Source organism: Mustelus asterias, chromosome 3, assembly GCF_964213995.1.
Source record: "Mustelus asterias chromosome 3, sMusAst1.hap1.1, whole genome shotgun sequence".
In the NCBI taxonomy this organism is placed as follows: Eukaryota; Metazoa; Chordata; class Chondrichthyes; order Carcharhiniformes; family Triakidae; genus Mustelus; species Mustelus asterias.
In genome coordinates this window covers 122,518,276-122,535,140 of record NC_135803.1, presented here as the reverse complement: position 1 = coordinate 122,535,140, position 16,865 = coordinate 122,518,276, and the positions used below count along the sequence as shown (strand labels likewise).

Below are 16,865 nucleotides of genomic sequence, written 5' to 3'. Positions count from 1 at the left end.
CTCATAGAATCCCTACAATGCAGAAGAAGCCATTCGGCCCATCAAGTTTGCACTGACTTTCTGTATCTTACCCAGGCCCTCTCTATGCCCGTAAACCCACACATTTCCCATGGCTAATCCATCTAACCCTACACATCTTGGGACACTAAGGGCAATTTAGACTGGCCAAACCACAGAACCTGCACATCTTTGGATTATGGGAGGAAACTGGAGCACCCAGAGGAAACCCACGCAGACACGGGGAAAACATGCAAACTCCACACAGTCACCGAAGGTAGGAATTGAACAGGGTCCCTGGAGCTGTGAGGCAGCAATGTTAACCACTGTGCCACCCCATGGCCCATTTTATTTGGATGAACAGAAATTTGTTCATCCAAATTTGTTGCTGCATTTGGAATTGGCACAGATTTGGTGTAGCGACTGGGCCAGCCTGGTCTGTGCCAGCATGAAACCTGAGCCAAATGCAGCACACAGCTATTTCAGGTCAGGGCGGATGGGAAATTGCCTGGCTCTCATGCGGAGCTGCCTGGCAGGTCACTTTCGGGTGGGTGGAGGCTAGTGGGCGAATTGGGGCCTTGAATTGTATAGGTGCCCTTTTAAAAGAAATATTGAAAACCTTTCTAAAATGCAGCACAAGGGATTCTGCCCATTCTAAGTTGCATGTGGGCGCAAGATAGCTCAAGCCTACCTGACTCCTGCCTTTAAATTGATCCCTGGGCATTGGCTGGAGAGCCCACTGAAATTATTCAAGTAACCTTGGTCCTAGAAACTCTTTCAAGACTAAAGGTACATCCTTGCAGTAGACAGGACTTCCACCCAATGCATTTCACCTACATTACTAGCAAGCAAAGGATTGAAGTGTGAGAGTGGACTTTCTGATCTCTCCCCTTCATTGCTGAAAGGGTGAGACTAGCAATAGTAGTTCTTAACTGAGACTAGCCAACTCAGCACAAACCCCGACAATCGACTGAGATCCTCCTCATCCATATGGCCCCACAGTACAATGGGCAATGGATTTTGCTGTTCAGGAAGTTAAACACAAAACATTTTAATCCGCATTTAAACGAGTGGTTACCAACTGCAACAAAAGTTAAATAAAAATCTTACTGTTCCCTAATTAACCTCTTTCAGGCATGTTTTAATCATCTGCTATTGTCGGAATAGATTGTAATTCTAATTTGAAGATTAACTGCTGATATGCTGCATCATTACATGAAGCACTCACATAAAAGGATGTTGTTGTTGGAGCAGTTGTTCTTGTCTGAACCACAGTGATGTCAATCACAACAGTTCCTGTCCTTGGCTTGACCTTCTTAATATTGTCATCAATGATGTTGACAATGAGATGATATTCCTGCTGAACATCCTCTTTTCCCACAAAGTCAAAGGGAGCTTTAACTATTAGTTTAGGAGCTTCAGATCCACGGGTAGGGTCAAAACCAAAATGATTGTTCACATTCCCTGTAAATAAAATTAATTGGAATAAAGTAACATGGTGCAAAGTCAATTGACAGATTATTCTACTTTTCATTGTAACAGAACGATGGCAAAAGAAACTACGGGCAGGATTCGTCCCATGAGTTTCAGGATCCCACTGTCAATACCCCACAGTCAAGACCTCACTGTCAGTACCTCACTGTCAGGACCGTACTGTAAAGACCCTAATGTGGCTACCCCGCTATCAGAGCCTCACTGTCAGAGCCTCACTGTCAGTAGCCCACTGTCAGGATTCTACTGTGGCTACCCCGCTGTCAGAGCCTCACCATCAGGGCCTCACTGTCAGAGCCTCACTGTCAGTAGCCCACTGTCAGGACTCTACTGTGGGTACCCCACTGTCAGAGCTTCATGGTCAGGACCCCACCATCGGGCTAAACACTCAATTGTGATTTTCATCGAGTTGGCCAGAGGGCAGGCTCACTGTCCACTTAAAGAAGGTGGGCAGGGTCTCAAAGCTGGGGAGCAACTGAAGGGCTTCCAATTTAGTAGCAGCAGCAGGATGCTATTCATAGAACCATAGAAAATTACAGCTCAGAAACAGGCCTTTTGGCCCTTCTTGTCTGTGCCGAACCATTTTTTGCCTTGTCCCACTGACCTGCACTTGGACCATATCCCTCCACACCCCTCTCATCCATGAACCCGTCCAAGTTTTTCTTAAATGTTAAAAGTGACCCCGCATTTACCACTTTATCCAGCAGCTCATTCCACACTCCCACCACTCTCTGCGTGAAGAAGCCCCCCCTAATATTCCCTTTAAATTTTTCTCCTTTCACCCTTAACCCATGCCCTCTGGTTTTTTTCTCCCCTAGCCTCAGTGGAAAAAGCCTGCTTGCATTCATTCTATCTATACCCATCAAAATCTTATACACCTCTATCAAATCTCCCCTCATTCTTCTACTCTCCGGGGAATAAAGTCCCAACCTATTCAATCTCTCTCTGTAACTCAAGTCCCGGCAACATCCTTGTGAACCTTCTTTGCAACTCTTTCAACCTTATTTACATCCTTCCTGTAACTAGGTGACCAAAACTGTACACAATACTCTAAATTCGGCCTCACCAATGCCTTATATAGCCTTACCATAACACTCCAACTTTTATACTCGATACTCCGATTTATAAAAGCCAATGTACCAAAGGCACTCTTTACGACCCTATCCACCTGTGACGTCACTTTTAGGGAATTCTGTACCTGTATTCCCAGATCCCTCTGTTCAACTGCACTCTTCACTCTACCATTTACCCTGTATGTTCTACTTTGGTTTGTCCTTCCAAAGTGCAATATCTCACACTTGTCTGTATTAATCCTGATAAATGCGAAGTGATGCATTTTGGTAGAAATAATGTAGGGAGGAGCTATACGATAAATGGCAGAACCATAAAGGGTGTAGATACGCAGAGGGACCTGGGCGTGCAAGTCCACAGATCCTTGAAGGTGACGTCACAGGTGGAGAAGGTGGTGAAGAAGGCATATGGCATGCTTGCCTTTATAGGATGGGGCATAGAGTATAGAAGTTGGGGTCTGATGTTGCAGATGTATAGAACGTTGGTTCGGCCGCATTTGGAATACTGCGTCCAGTTCTGGTCGCCACACTACCAGAAGGACGTGGAGGCTTTGGAGAGAGTACAGAGGAGGTTTACCAGGATGTTGCCTGGTATGGAGGGGCTTAGTTATGAGGAGAGATTGGGTAAACTGGGGTTGTTCTCCCTGGAAAGACGGAGGATGAGGGGAGACTTAATAGAGGTGTATAAAATTATGAAAGGCATAGATAGGGTGAACAGTGGGAAGCTTTTCCCCAGGTCGGTGGTGATGTTCACAAGGGGTCATAGGTTCAAGGTGAAGTGGGGGAGGTTTAACACAGATATCAGAAGGACATATTTTACACAGAGGGTGGTGGGGGCCTGGAATGCACTGCCAGGCAAGGTGGTGGAGGCGGACACACTGGGAACGTTTAAGACTTATCTAGATAGCCATATGAACGGAGTGGGAATGGAGGGATACAAAAGAATGGTCTAGTTTGGACCAGGGAGTGGCACGGGCTTGGAGGGCCGAAGGGCCTGTTCCTGTGCTGTATTGTTCTTTGTTCTTTGTTCTTTGTTGTCTGCATTAAATTCCATTTGCCATTTTCCAGCCCATTTTTCTCGTTGGTCCAAATCCCTCTGCAAGCTTTGAAAACTTTCCTCACTGTCCATTACACCTCCAATCTTTGTATCGTCAGCAAACTTGCTGATCCAATTTACCACATTATCATCCAGATCATTGATATAGATGACAAACAACAATGGACCCAACACCGATCCCTGCGGCACAGCACTAGTCACAGGCCTCCACTCAGAGAAGCAATCCTCCACAACCACTCTCTGGCTTCTTCCATTGAGCTAGTGTCTAATCCAATTTACTACCTCCCCATGTATACCCAGCGATTGAACCTTCCTAACTAACCTCCCATGAGGGACCTTGTCAAAGGCCTTGCTGAAATCCAGGTAGACAACATTCACCGCCTTCTCTTCATCCACTTTCCTGGTAACTTCCTCGAAAAACTCTAATAGATTGGTCAAACATGACCTACCACGCACAAAGCCATGTTGACTCTCCCTAATAAGTCCCTGTCTATCCAAATATTTGTAGATCCTATCGCTTATCACACCCTCCAATAACTTGCCCACCACCGACGTCAAACTTACTGGCCTATAATTTCCCGGATTTCTTTTGGAACCTTTTTTAAACAACGGAACAACATGAGCCACCCTCCAATCATCCGGCACCTCCCCCGTGAATACTGACATTTTAAATATGTCTGCCAGGGCCCCTGCAAGTTCAACACTAGCTTCCCTCAAGGTCCATGGGAATACCCTGTCCAGTCCTGGGGATTTATCCACTCTGATTTGCCTCAAGACAGCAAGCACCTCCTCCCCTTTAATCTGTAAAGGTTCCATGACCTCCCTACCTGTTTGCCCTATTTCCGTAGACATCCGTAAATACGGATGCAAAAAAAACATTTAGTATCTCCCCATCTCTTTTGGTTCCATACACAGTCTACCACTCTGGTCTTCAAGAGAACCAATTTTATCCCTCACTATCCTTTTGCTCCTAACATACCTATAGAAGTTCTTTGGATTTTCCTTCACTCTGTCTGCCAAAGCAACCTCATGTCTTCTTTTAGCCCTCCTGATTTCCCTCTTAAGTAGCTTCTTGCACTTTTTATACTCCTCGAGCATCTGATCTGTTCCTTGCTGCTTGTACATTTCATACAACTCTCTCTTCCTCTTAATCAGTGTTACAATCTCCCTCGAGAACCAAGGTTCCTTATTCCTATTTACTTTGCCTTTAATCCTGACAGGAACATACAAACTCTGCACTCTTAAAATTTCTCCTTTGAAGGCCTCCCACTTTCCATTTACATCCTTACCAGAGAACAGCCTGTGCCAATCCACACTTCCCAGATCCCTTCTCATGTAATCAAATTTGGCCATTTTGCAGTTCAGAACTTCAACCCGCGGACCAGATCTATCCTTATCCATGATCAGGTTGAAACTAATGGCATTATGATCACTGGATCCAAAGTGTTCCCTCACACTCAGATCCATCACCTGCCCTACCTCATTTCCCAATAGGAGATCCAATATCGCATCCTCTCTAGTTGGCACCTCTATATACTGATGAACACATTTTACAAACTCTACCATGATAAGTGGAAGAGAAGGTCTCCCAAAATGCAGATGTCATCTCCCCAACACCTTCAAATGAAAAATGTTAAAGTGGCATTTTCAGCTGGGACTCCCTTATTAGGGTGGGTGGGTGGGGGAGGGTGGGGGGTGTGGGGGCCGGGGGTGGGGGGGGGGGGTGAAATCACAAGGAAGCCTGGCCAAGCAGGGAAAACCTGCAACACCACCCCCTCCATGCTGCCCCCCGTCACCTGCAGGGAATGGGATGGGAAAATTACAGTCAGCTTGTGATAACAGGCCTAAATATCTCAACTGACCAGCCAGCACTTGCAGGCAGGTCACCCTACCGCTCCCACTGCCCACATCCTGCTCCTGGGCAAATGGCCAAGATGGAAGATGGCACGCAGACTGGCAGCTCAAAATTCTATATCTACTTGCTTCCATTCCAACCCCCTCCCCCCAGGATCTAAAAATCCAACCCAAAGTAAAGTTGCAAACAAGATGTAGATGTTGGTGAGTAATTTTAAGTAAGCAGATCTTAATACAATAAACTAATTGGAGACAATTAGCTTGATTAAATTATGTAATTTTGTCATGTTAAGATTTTTCCATTCAGAATTGACTGTAATCTGTTCACTAGCAGCGTCAATGGAACAAACTAGTCACTATTGAAATATCTTGGGGGAGACAATGGTTTAGTGGTAATGTCATTGGACTAGTAACCTGGAGCCCCAGGATAATGCTCTGGGGACATGGGTTAAAATCCCACTACAGCTGCTGGAATTTAAATTCCATTAATAAATCTGGAATTTAAAACTAGTCTTCATAATGATGACAATGAAACCATTATCAATTATCGTAGGTACCCATCTGGTTCACTACTGTCCTTTCAGGAAGGAAATCTGCCATCCTTACCTGGTCTGGTCTATGTATAAGTCCAAACCCACAGCAGTGTGGTTAACTGTTAAATGCTCTCTGAAATGGTCCAGAAGCCACTCAGTTGTACCAAGCCACTACAAAGTTTACAAAAAGGAATGAAACCGTACAGACAACCTGGCATTGACTTAGGCACTGGAAACAACAGCAAATCTAGCCCTCACAACCCTGCAAAGTCCTTCTTACTAACACCTGAGGACTTGTGCCATAATTGCAAGATCTTTGACCACCTTCAACATTCACTTCCTCCTCTGCTGAAGCACAGTGGCAACAGTGTGTGCCACCTACAAGATGCACTGCAGCAAATCACCAAGGCTCCTTCAACAGCACCTTCCAAACCTGCACCCTCAACCACCTAGAAGGACAAGGGCAGGAGATGAATGGGAACACCACCACTTGCATGTTTCCCTCCAACCCGTACACCACCCTGACTAGGAAATATCTCACCGTTCTTTCACTGCCACTGGCTCAAAATCCTGGAATTCCCTTCCTAATAGCACTGTGGTTGTACCTGCACCACGTGAACTGCAGTGGTTTAAAAAGGTGGCTCACTACCATCTTCTCAAGGGGAATTAGAGAGGGGCAATAATTGCTGACCTAGCCAGAGATGCCCACATTCTCTGAATGAATAAACAGTGAAAAAACTTTTAGGGCAGAATTTTCTGACTGCGCTCGCCCCGAAATCGGAAAATCCCGCCTGAGGTCAACGGACCTTTTCTTGGTCCGCCTCTCGCCTGTTGTGATTCTTGTGGTGGGCAGAGGGGGAAAATTCACCCCATAGTAATCGAAAAACCATCTGAGATGTTCATACAAAGTAAGTTACAAAATTCTTATATAATTTATCACATTATGTTTAGAAATGAGTACGTTATGGCAATTAAGACTGTGCACATATTAGAATCACAAATTGCATGGTCAAGTTAGGAGCATTTGGGAATTCATCTTGAGGTTTGGCAGAGTCAGGGGTTGGGGATGGTGATTGAGTCAAATAGGGTTGGGCATTGCCTTCAGCAGAGCATTGATACCAAAGTGTTGGTTTGCAGCTCAACCCCAGCTTTCTTCAGGATGGGAGAGCACTGACGGTAGCACCAGTCGACATCTGGCTTGGCAGATTAATTCCCTGATGGAGTCAGTCTCAGGCTTGTATCTGCAGTGACTGTGAAGCCTAGAAAACTCTCTGTGGTCTTTTATTCTGTTACCCGGAATGGTTCAATAAGGAACCACTCCCAGTTCTGCCACTTCACAAAGCCTGACTTGGAAATTCCCTCTTGCCTTATCTAGACCAATGAGGGCTTATTTGAATGGCAGGCTATCTCATAGCCCAGTTTCAACTGGGGGTTTGCACCATTATCATGGCTGGGCCTCAGCCTGGCATGAACCTATGCTCTCTCTGTGGTGGGAAACAACCAAAGCTATAGATAAACCATTGGGCTTAGAAAGATGCCCTCAGATGTCTTAAGTCGGGTTTTTACGCATTTCCAATGCAAAGCAATACAGTAACCTGAAGAGTGACTTATACACAGTAAAACTAGGAGACCATGCCCCAGGTGAACAAGACACTCATTTCTTTTCTCTGGATTGCATGTAGGAATTTTCACACTATGCCCACATCTCAGCAGACGACAATGAGGCAGACATTCTCACACGCTTTCAGACAGGTTTGTTCGCTGACAGTAACACACACAGACGCAAGCAGTAATGGTGAGTTTTCACAGTCAGGGAAAATAGCACAAATTCATCAGTCCAAATAAAAGAGAAAAAACTGCAGGTTCTGAGAATACAAATACAAACTGAAAACGCTGGAAATATTCAGTGGATCAGTCAACACCTGTGGAGAAAAAAACAATTTAAAATTTCAAGAGTGTAAGCCATTATCAGAAATTCTGTTGGGCGTTAGATGTGCAAAACTGTCTTTTCTCTTTAACTGACACACCAGGTGTATAAACTCCGCAGTCGAAATTATTTTGATTGCATTTCCTTGCAAATCTTTCAAAAAAACAGATGAATACTTCACAGAATTGTATTTATTGCCCAATTCTTGCAAAATACCAACACCTCGGAGAATTATGTAAACATCCCACAAACGGAGATCACTAAAATGTTTTGTTGGCTATAAAAAATAACCAAACATCCATTCACCTTTATAACCAAGGAGGTATATTACAAAGAGGAAGCTGTTCTGTTGCAGCTATACCAAGCCCTATTTAGACCACATCTGGAGTAGCATGTACAGTTCTGGGTGTCACGGGCTGGATTCTCCAATCACATCCGTTCCTGTTCCACTGCCAGTGAGAGTGGAGAATTTCATGCTCAGCCAAAACTCCAATCACTGCAGTGGCACTGGAGAATCCCAGCCACGGACAAGGTCGGAAGTTTTCGGCGCACGTCTTAGAAATTGTATTTTGGTCTTGGGAAGGAGTGTAGCCCAGATTCATCATAATATTACTTTGGCTCCAAGAGTTAGATTATGAGGACAGATTACAAAAGCACTAGGCTTATATTCCCTGGAATTGAGACAGTTAAAGGGCGACTTAGGATTTAGAAAGGAACTGATAGAGTAGACAGAGAGAAATGCTTTCTGCTGGTGAAAGAGTCTAGGATGAACTTGAAAGTCAGAACCAGGCCTGCCTGGAAAGAAGTAAGGAAACAGGCAAAATGTTGTAGATGTGTGGAACTCTCTTCTACAGAAATCGATAGATGCTAGCTAAATTTCTAATTGAAATCTGAGATCAATAGATTTTTGCTAGATAAGAACATGAAAGGAATGAAACCAAGGTGGGTAGATCTGGGAAAACTCAGCAGGCCTGGCAGCAACTATGGGGCGAGAAAGAGAATGTTTTGAGTCCAATATGACTCTATGTTGAAGTTGCAGGTCAGTCACGATCTCACTGAATGGGAGAAAATTCTCGAGGGGTTGAATAGCCCATTTATGTCCCTATGAAACAGAAACAGAAAATACAGGAAAAACCTGCAGGTCTGGCAGCATCTGTGGAAAGAGAAAATTGAGTTAACATTTCGAGTATGTATGACTCTTCTTCAGAGATGTAGGGTGAGATTCCCCGGCCTCCCAGCTGCTTGTATCTCGCCAGCAGAAGGTAGCAGGTTGTTTGCTAGCAGCGGGATTCTCTGGTCCCGCCGCTGTCAATGGGAATTCCCACTGACGTCACCCGCACACCAACGGGAAGCACGCAGGCGGGGATGCACTGCCCGGTGGAACTGAAGAATCCCGCCGGTGTGAACAGCATGAGAATTCCGGCCTTTAGGTTCCTATGAAGCTGCAGCTTGCCTTTTGTATCTGTCAGACTTAAGCTAAAATAGTAACAAGCTGGCACATCAGAAGTGTTCTCTCCTAATATCCATGAAACTCTTTAAAACAGTCTTGCATTTGAGAATTCAGTCAGCAAGACCAAGGCACATTATTTGAACAACGAATGGCAAACTCCATCATACATATAAAAGCGTGCAATGCCAATGGCCATCAGTTGTGCTTGACAGCTGCTGTCTATGTTAGAGTTATCCTGATTAGATTGTGTCATAGCTCATTACTCTGATAATAAACATTAATTATTTCTAGCACTTGGATGTGCTAAGTTTCTGTTTATGCAGAAGTTGGGAATCAATCTTTTTGTCTTCACTGGCTTTGCTTTTTAACCAAAAAAGATGATATTATTCTGGCCTTTTTGGTAGACAGCTGGCATTTATTTTATTGGTCTTATTTCGTGTCTTCATTTAATGACTCACATAGGCCAGCATTTTCCCCTAAGTGCGTTAAGTGCAGAGGTGGGTAGGAAAACAGCGTTCTACTTATCGGTCACAATGGCGGGTTTTTGCGCCATATTGTCTGCTTCCCATCATATTAATTATACACGGGAAACACGCCAGATTGTAGGCTGGCATCCTCTGATTCACCCACCCTGCCATAGTCTCATCGCTCCCTCACTCTGGGTGCCACATTTACAGATGCACAGTCTTTTCAATTTCTGCAGCCCAGGACTGCCACAGATCAGAGATATGGCCTTAAAAGGAAAGAAGATAGCTGCACCCAAACTCAGTGACGCTCCCTGGAACGCCTGCTTAGCACAAGTGAGGCTTCAATATCCTCCACCTCACTGATGACCAGAGGACGGGGAAGTCCACCAACTTCACCACTCTGGCTTGGGAGGTAGTGACAGCGGTAGTCAGTGCCAACACAGCACAGAGGTCCACCAGCCAGTGCAAAAAGAGGATGAATAATCTCACCTGTACTGCCAGGATAAGTCCATCATTTCATCATTCTAAACTCACACATTAACCAGCCCATCAGACATTGACTGGCATCTCACAAACTGACAGCTCAAGGAACATCAGCATTCATTCTCTGATACACACCTTCACATCTCCATCTGGGCTCACCTCCTCTATCCCATCCATGGCCCCACTCACCACTCACACATGCCAGGCATCCTTATCATCTGCCCTGGCATGCATCTTGCTCACATTCTCCATCTGTCTTTATGCAGGGCAAGCTTGCACACAATCAGAGGGAGAGGTCCCAGACAGGAAGTGGAATGGCCAAAATCAATCCCTTTGAGAACTGAGCCATCGAGCTAGCTGGAGAGGACGTAGACTGTGCCTATGGCGACAGTGAAGATGGCGGCACACACACAAGGGAGGATCCTGTACCAGCTCATCCCTCAGACAACAGGACTTTGAGTGCTTTGTCCTGTTTCAGAGTCGCAGGCCAGGCAATAATTCTCTCTTTTCTTTCATAGGCACTTCCGGAAAGCACCCAAGGGCATCCACAAGCCAGGTCCTCAGCTCAGGCCCTGTTAACACCTTGGATGAGGAACCAGAGGAAAGCACCATGGAAGACCTGTCACACCACTCACCCACACCCTCCAGCATCACAGAGACATACACCCCGGTGGGACCTCGTTCTAGAATATTCTCAGGGTCACAATCTGGTGAGCACAGCACATAATCTGGCCTGCAGCAGGTGGTTAAATGGACATCCGAGTAGCCGACACTTGGAGAACTGTTGGAGTGTTGGAATCTGCAGTGTTCGAATCAGATGATAAGGCTCCGGATTCAGTCCTATATCAATTTCTGGTCAGACCCCATTTGGAGTATTGTGAGCAGTTTTGGGCCCCATATCTAAGGAAGGATGTGCTGGCCTTGGAAAGGGTCCAGAGAAGGTTCACAAAAATGATCCCTGGAATGAAAAGCTTGTCTTATGAGGAACGGTTGAGGACTCTGGGTCTGTACACATTGGAGTTTAGATGGGGGGGATCTTATTGAAACATACTGGATACTGCAAGGCCTGGATAGAGTGGACGTGGAGAGGATGTTTCCACTGGTGGGAAAAACTAGAACCAGAGGGCATAACCTCAGGCTAAAGGGACGATCCTTTAAAACAGAGATGAGGAGGAATTTCTTCAGGCAGAGAATGGTGAATCTGTGGAACTCTTTGCCGCAGAAGGCAGTCAAGGCCAGGTCATTGAGTATCTTTAAGACAGCGACAAATAGGTTCTTGATTAATAAGGGGGTCAGGGGTTATTGGGAAAAGGCAGGAGAATGAGGATGAGAAAAATATCAGCCATGATTAAATGGCAGAGCAGACTCGATGGGCTGAGTGGCCTACTTTTGCTCTTATGTCTTATGGTCTTATGGTCTAATTGCTGGAGCTGCAGTGATGATCACAGGAACTCAGGAAGGAATGTCAGCTGCATTCCTCAGATTGCAATAGGTGATGGCGGAGCCACTTTGCCTTCAGTCTGAGGTGATAACGCCAGTATGCCAATGAACCAAGATCAATACTGGAAGGATGGCAGATGCCAAGGAGATCTTTGTCCAGGACATCAGTTCCCTGCAGGAGCAGCCTTCTTCGCTGTAATCATTGGTGACATCCATCAGTAGGTACGTGAGAAAGGGGAAGGCATCTAGACCCAGGTGACATCAGGACTGACTGGTCTACCCTTATCCCTTCTACCTGAAACCCCATCAGCTCCTGCTCCACAGGTTGAAGAGGGTCCTCCTGCTGCACAACTAGATACCCAAAGCAGGACTGGACCCTCCAGGTCTTGGCCCGCCAGAGAACGCCCGCCAATGTCATCACAGACAACAGAGCGTAGCATTCAGTAGGCTGCCTCCACCTCCACTCTGGATACCAGGTTTGCACCTAGACCTAGTAGTAAGATCAGGAATGTAAAAACAATATTAGGAGTAACGTTTTAGGAGGGACGCTTTTTACACAGAGGGTGGTGGGGGCCTGGAATGCGCTGCCAAGTAGGGTGGTGGAGGCAGGCACGCTGACATCGTTTAAGACTTACCTGGATAGTCACATGAGCAGCCTGGGAATGGAGGGATACAAACGACTGGTCTAGTTGGACCAAGGAGCGGCACAGGCTTGGAGGGCCGAAGGGCCTGTTTCCTGTGCTGTACTGTTCTTTGTTCTAATAGTGGCACATGTATTCAAAACATGTCTATCATGTTCACAAATGTAAATAGAGTCACATCCACTTCACATCTCCTCTTGTATATACACTTTTTTACGATGATCTCCATTGCTGTCAATCAGATGTGATATCAAGGTCCCTCACCCCACTTATCACAGATGTTACTGTCATGGGCCTCTTGTCAATGCACTGTGCCATCATATCACCACACTAGGTGGCCCTTTCCCAGTCCATTGCGATATCAATGATGTCTCAACCTTAATGTTAGTGCGCTGTTGGAAGGAACCTTGTTTACATGCTCTGCAGTGTCATGCCATGTTTATTGTTGGCTGTGTAAGATTGAGGCGGAGGTGTTCTCCTCTCTCCATAGAATCACAGAATCTGTACAGTGCAGAAGGAGGCCATTTGCACTGACTCTCGGTACCCATGCCCAACCCCCTCCACCATTTTCCCGTAGCTCTGCACATTTACTACGGTCAATCCACCTAACCTGCACATCTTTAGAATGTGGGAGGAAACCGGAGCACCTGGAGGAAACCCACACAGACATGGGGAGAACATGCAGACTCCGCACAGACAGTCACCCAAGGCCGGGATTGAACGGGTCCCTGGTGTTGTGATGCAGCAGTGTTAACCACTGTCCCACTGTTCTGCACACCTGCCCTACATTCTTGAAAGGTGGAGGTGTGGTGTACAAATAGAGATATGTTTACACACGGAGAAGGGTCATATATCATACAATTCCATGTGCTCTCTGTCTTTAGGCAGGATTTTCATGCTGTAAGTCCATACTCAGAGCTCATGTGCGCTCCAGTCTGCCAACCGTGTTTCCAAATTTCCAAGTGTACATCTGCTAAGCTGATCAAGATGTGGCAGCACCTTGCCACCTCAAGGTACGAAGCTCTGCCCCTCTCAGCAACATCATTGTCCTGGTGCTCAAAACTACAACCTTGATCAATTCTCAACCTGTAATTGTTTGGATTGTGACACAAGGCTCTCGTCACAATGTTGGGATGTGGTGCTGTGCATCTCATCACCTAAACATTCACCCAGACAAATGATGCTAATTGAAAATGGTGATATTTGATGGCCAATACAGTCTTTCAGCATGCTGTAGAAGCACACAATATAGCTTTAGACAATGTGGTGGAGAACAATGATAACAGTGAGGAAGTACTGAAGCTGAAGTCTGCTGTTTATCAGCAACAACTCATCATCTTGAGGGCTTCACAGTGTCTGAGCATTTTGGAGTTTGCAAGACCCAGGGCTGATCACAAGGTCACCGTGTCTGTGTTAAAGAGGAGGCATTTTATTTTCAGGCATACAAGTGGTTGAATGTTGTTACCCTCAGGTGGTCAATGTCCACAGTAAGGTGAGGATTCCTAACTGAGAGTGTCAATGTCAATATGATACAGAAGAAGGTGACACAGAGGATTGAGGCATCTCTGAATAAATTCACATTTTTTACTGCCTTGGCCTAAGTGTCATCTCTCAGTCTCACCATTGACATTACACAGAATGTGTTGTCCCAGCGGGCGGGACGGGAAAATTTCACCCCTCGTCTTCTCTGTCCCTACCTAGCCTCCTCATTTCCAGCTCAGACTCTAAACACTGGAATTCCCTCCCTAGACCTCTTCACCTCTCAATCTTACTCCTCTTAAAACCCACCTTTTCAGCCAAGCTGTCTGATCACCTGTCCTAAAATCGCCTTACATGACTCAGTGTCCGATTTGTTTGGCAATAGTCCTGTAGAATGTGTCAGGACATTTCACTCAGATTTAAGGTATTACATAAATACAAGTTGATGTTGCAGTGAATTCCAGTTTCAGGAAATATAAGCCCATTGAAACCTTAATCGGCATAAGATGCAAACAGTTGACAAAAAAACAGGCAAAAAGTAACATTCTCTCTGAAACTCTGAAAAAGAAAAATGCTAGTTTCAGCCCTATTTATATGTAAAACTGGATGCACAACAGCACACATGGTGGCAAATTTACCTTAATTGTCTGAATGTTTGATAGGAAATAATTCTGCATGTCACCCTGCTATGCAAATTTATATTTCATATAATATGCAACTTAATAAACATACCTGATCCAATCTCAAACCGCATTTCATTGTTCAGGGAATCTCTGTCTTGACAGCTTAATCTGAAACCATTGATATTGGTTCCAACGGCAATATTATCAAGAATAATTGCTTTATATGTAAGTGGAATACAAACAGGTTTTTCATCATTTTCCTCTATTACATTGATGATGACCTAACGGGGGACATAATCAAAATAGAAAAGAAATGCAGGGATTAATTAACAATTTGAATGGAACACAGCAAATATAGTTACAGCAGTTTTGATGAATATGTTCACAAATCCTTCCCAGAAAATGGTTTGTAAGAACAATGTGCAAATATTATAAGCCACTTTCTCATATTAATATCCAGTCCAAAGGTAAATATCTGAGTGTTGTATTGTATTTGGAAACCTGCAATTTATTATAGGAAAGATGTGGAAGTGTTGGAAAGGGTGCAGAGGAGATTTACCAGGATGTTGCCTGGTATGGTGGGAAGATCGTATGAGGAAAGGCTGAGGGGCTTGAGGTTGTTTTCGTTAGAGAGAAGAAGGTTAAGAGGTGACTTAATAGAGGCATACAAGATGATTAGAGGATTTGATAGGGTGGATAGTGAGAGCCTTTTTCCTCGGATGGTGATGGCTAACACGAGAGGACATAGATTTAAATTGAGGGGTGATAGATATAGGACAGATGTCAGAGGTAGGTTCTTTACTCAGAGAGTAGTAAGGGCGTGGAATGCTCTGCCTGCAGCAGTAGTGGACTCGTCAACATTAAGAGCATTCAAATGGTTATTGGATAAACATATGGATGATATTGGAATAGTGTAGATTAGAGGGGCTTTAGATTGGTTTCACTGGTCGGCGCAACATCAAGGGCCAAAGGGCCTGTACTGCGCTGTAATGTTTTATGTTCTAATCCACTTTCACCAATGTTCCAGGATAACTGGCTAACAATTCAATATTAATCCCACAGTGAGCAAAAGAACAATTTGATACCAGAAACCATGGGGTTTCTTTTGACTGGGAACTTGATCCTACATCTCTGGCTGTTATTCTGCTATCAGAACAATATTCTGATATGGACATTTGGCCTCTTAAATTAGACCTCTCTGTCTCTGTTGACCCCTTGGAAAATAGACATAAGGCCTGATTTCACCTACAAAATATTTGAGATTTCTATCTTTTCTCTTTCTTTTCCCTACTCCTCAAAAATCAGGTTTGGCATGAAAGTATCAGAGAGCTACCCTGTCTGGGAAATTGTCTCCAGTACTTTTCCCTTTCCTCTCACTTTTGAGTTACTGTTGGTTCCTCACTGCACCATTGGAGATCAGTCATTTAACAGCTGCACCACACCCTCTGCAAACCTCTTTCGAAATTTCCAACTCACATTCATTCAGTCAGAGAACTCATATAGGGAGAAGAAAGGTTTTTCCTGCCGCTTGACACAGGAGTGCTAAACCATTGCAGAGTTTCTCAAGAACTCAAGAAATATGACATGGGCGGCATAGTGGCACAAACCGCTGCCTCACAGTGCAAAGGACCCAGGTTCAATTCCCGGCTTGGGTCACTGTCTGTGTCGAGTTTGTACATTCTCCCTGCATGGGTTTCCTCCGGGTGCTCTAGTTTCCTCCCACAATCTGAAAGACGTGCTGGTTAGGTGCATTGACCCGAACAGGCGCCAGAGTGTGGCAACTAGGGAAATTTCACAGTAACTTCATTGCAGTGTTAATGTAAGCCTTATTTGTGACTAATAAATAAACTTTACTTTTATGTATCGTTTTTGGTATTTGTAGATTGAATAAACCTAGGCCTATATAGCTCAGTTATTTACTAAATAACCTCTATGAGCCTTTGTAATCTGTTACATATATTCCTATTAACACCAACTTGTTCGATAACAAAGTCACAACAGACCACGCATAATGTTTCTGAGTTTGTCTTCCCGGCAGGATTCCTCACCTGCCAGGAACGCAAGTCAGAAAATCCAGCGCAATATCTGCTCTGCTGAGGCAAGCAATTGTATTTGTTTTCCAGAGTTCGTGGTTAAACTGTTCATTATAAAATTGACAATGGACACCATGGGGCCAAGTTTAATTTTTTTCCCCGCCCAACTGAGAGGGGTGCTAATGTGAGTGATTACTCTGTCCAAACTTAGCAGTTTCTCTTTAATGTGCCTATCATAAATTTTGGTCCACGGTATCATATTTAATTATGTACACCACATGCCTTCTGTTGTACTTTCATAGTGAGAACAGCATTTTCAA

The 16,865-nt window shown here is 44.8% G+C and overlaps 1 protein-coding gene across 1 annotated transcript in view; it reads right to left on the bottom strand.

The window, feature by feature from the left end:
* LOC144491864 (cadherin-related family member 3-like) overlaps window positions 1–16,865 on the bottom strand; it is an 85,141-nt gene that overhangs the window by 20,824 nt on the left and 47,452 nt on the right. Inside the window, exons 12-13 of the mRNA XM_078210154.1 lie at window positions 14,622–14,793; window positions 1,226–1,461 (exon numbers count right to left, since the gene is read on the bottom strand). Of these exons, the coding sequence (XP_078066280.1) occupies window positions 1,226–1,461; window positions 14,622–14,793 (408 nt within the window). The remainder of the gene's footprint in view (window positions 1–1,225; window positions 1,462–14,621; window positions 14,794–16,865) is intronic.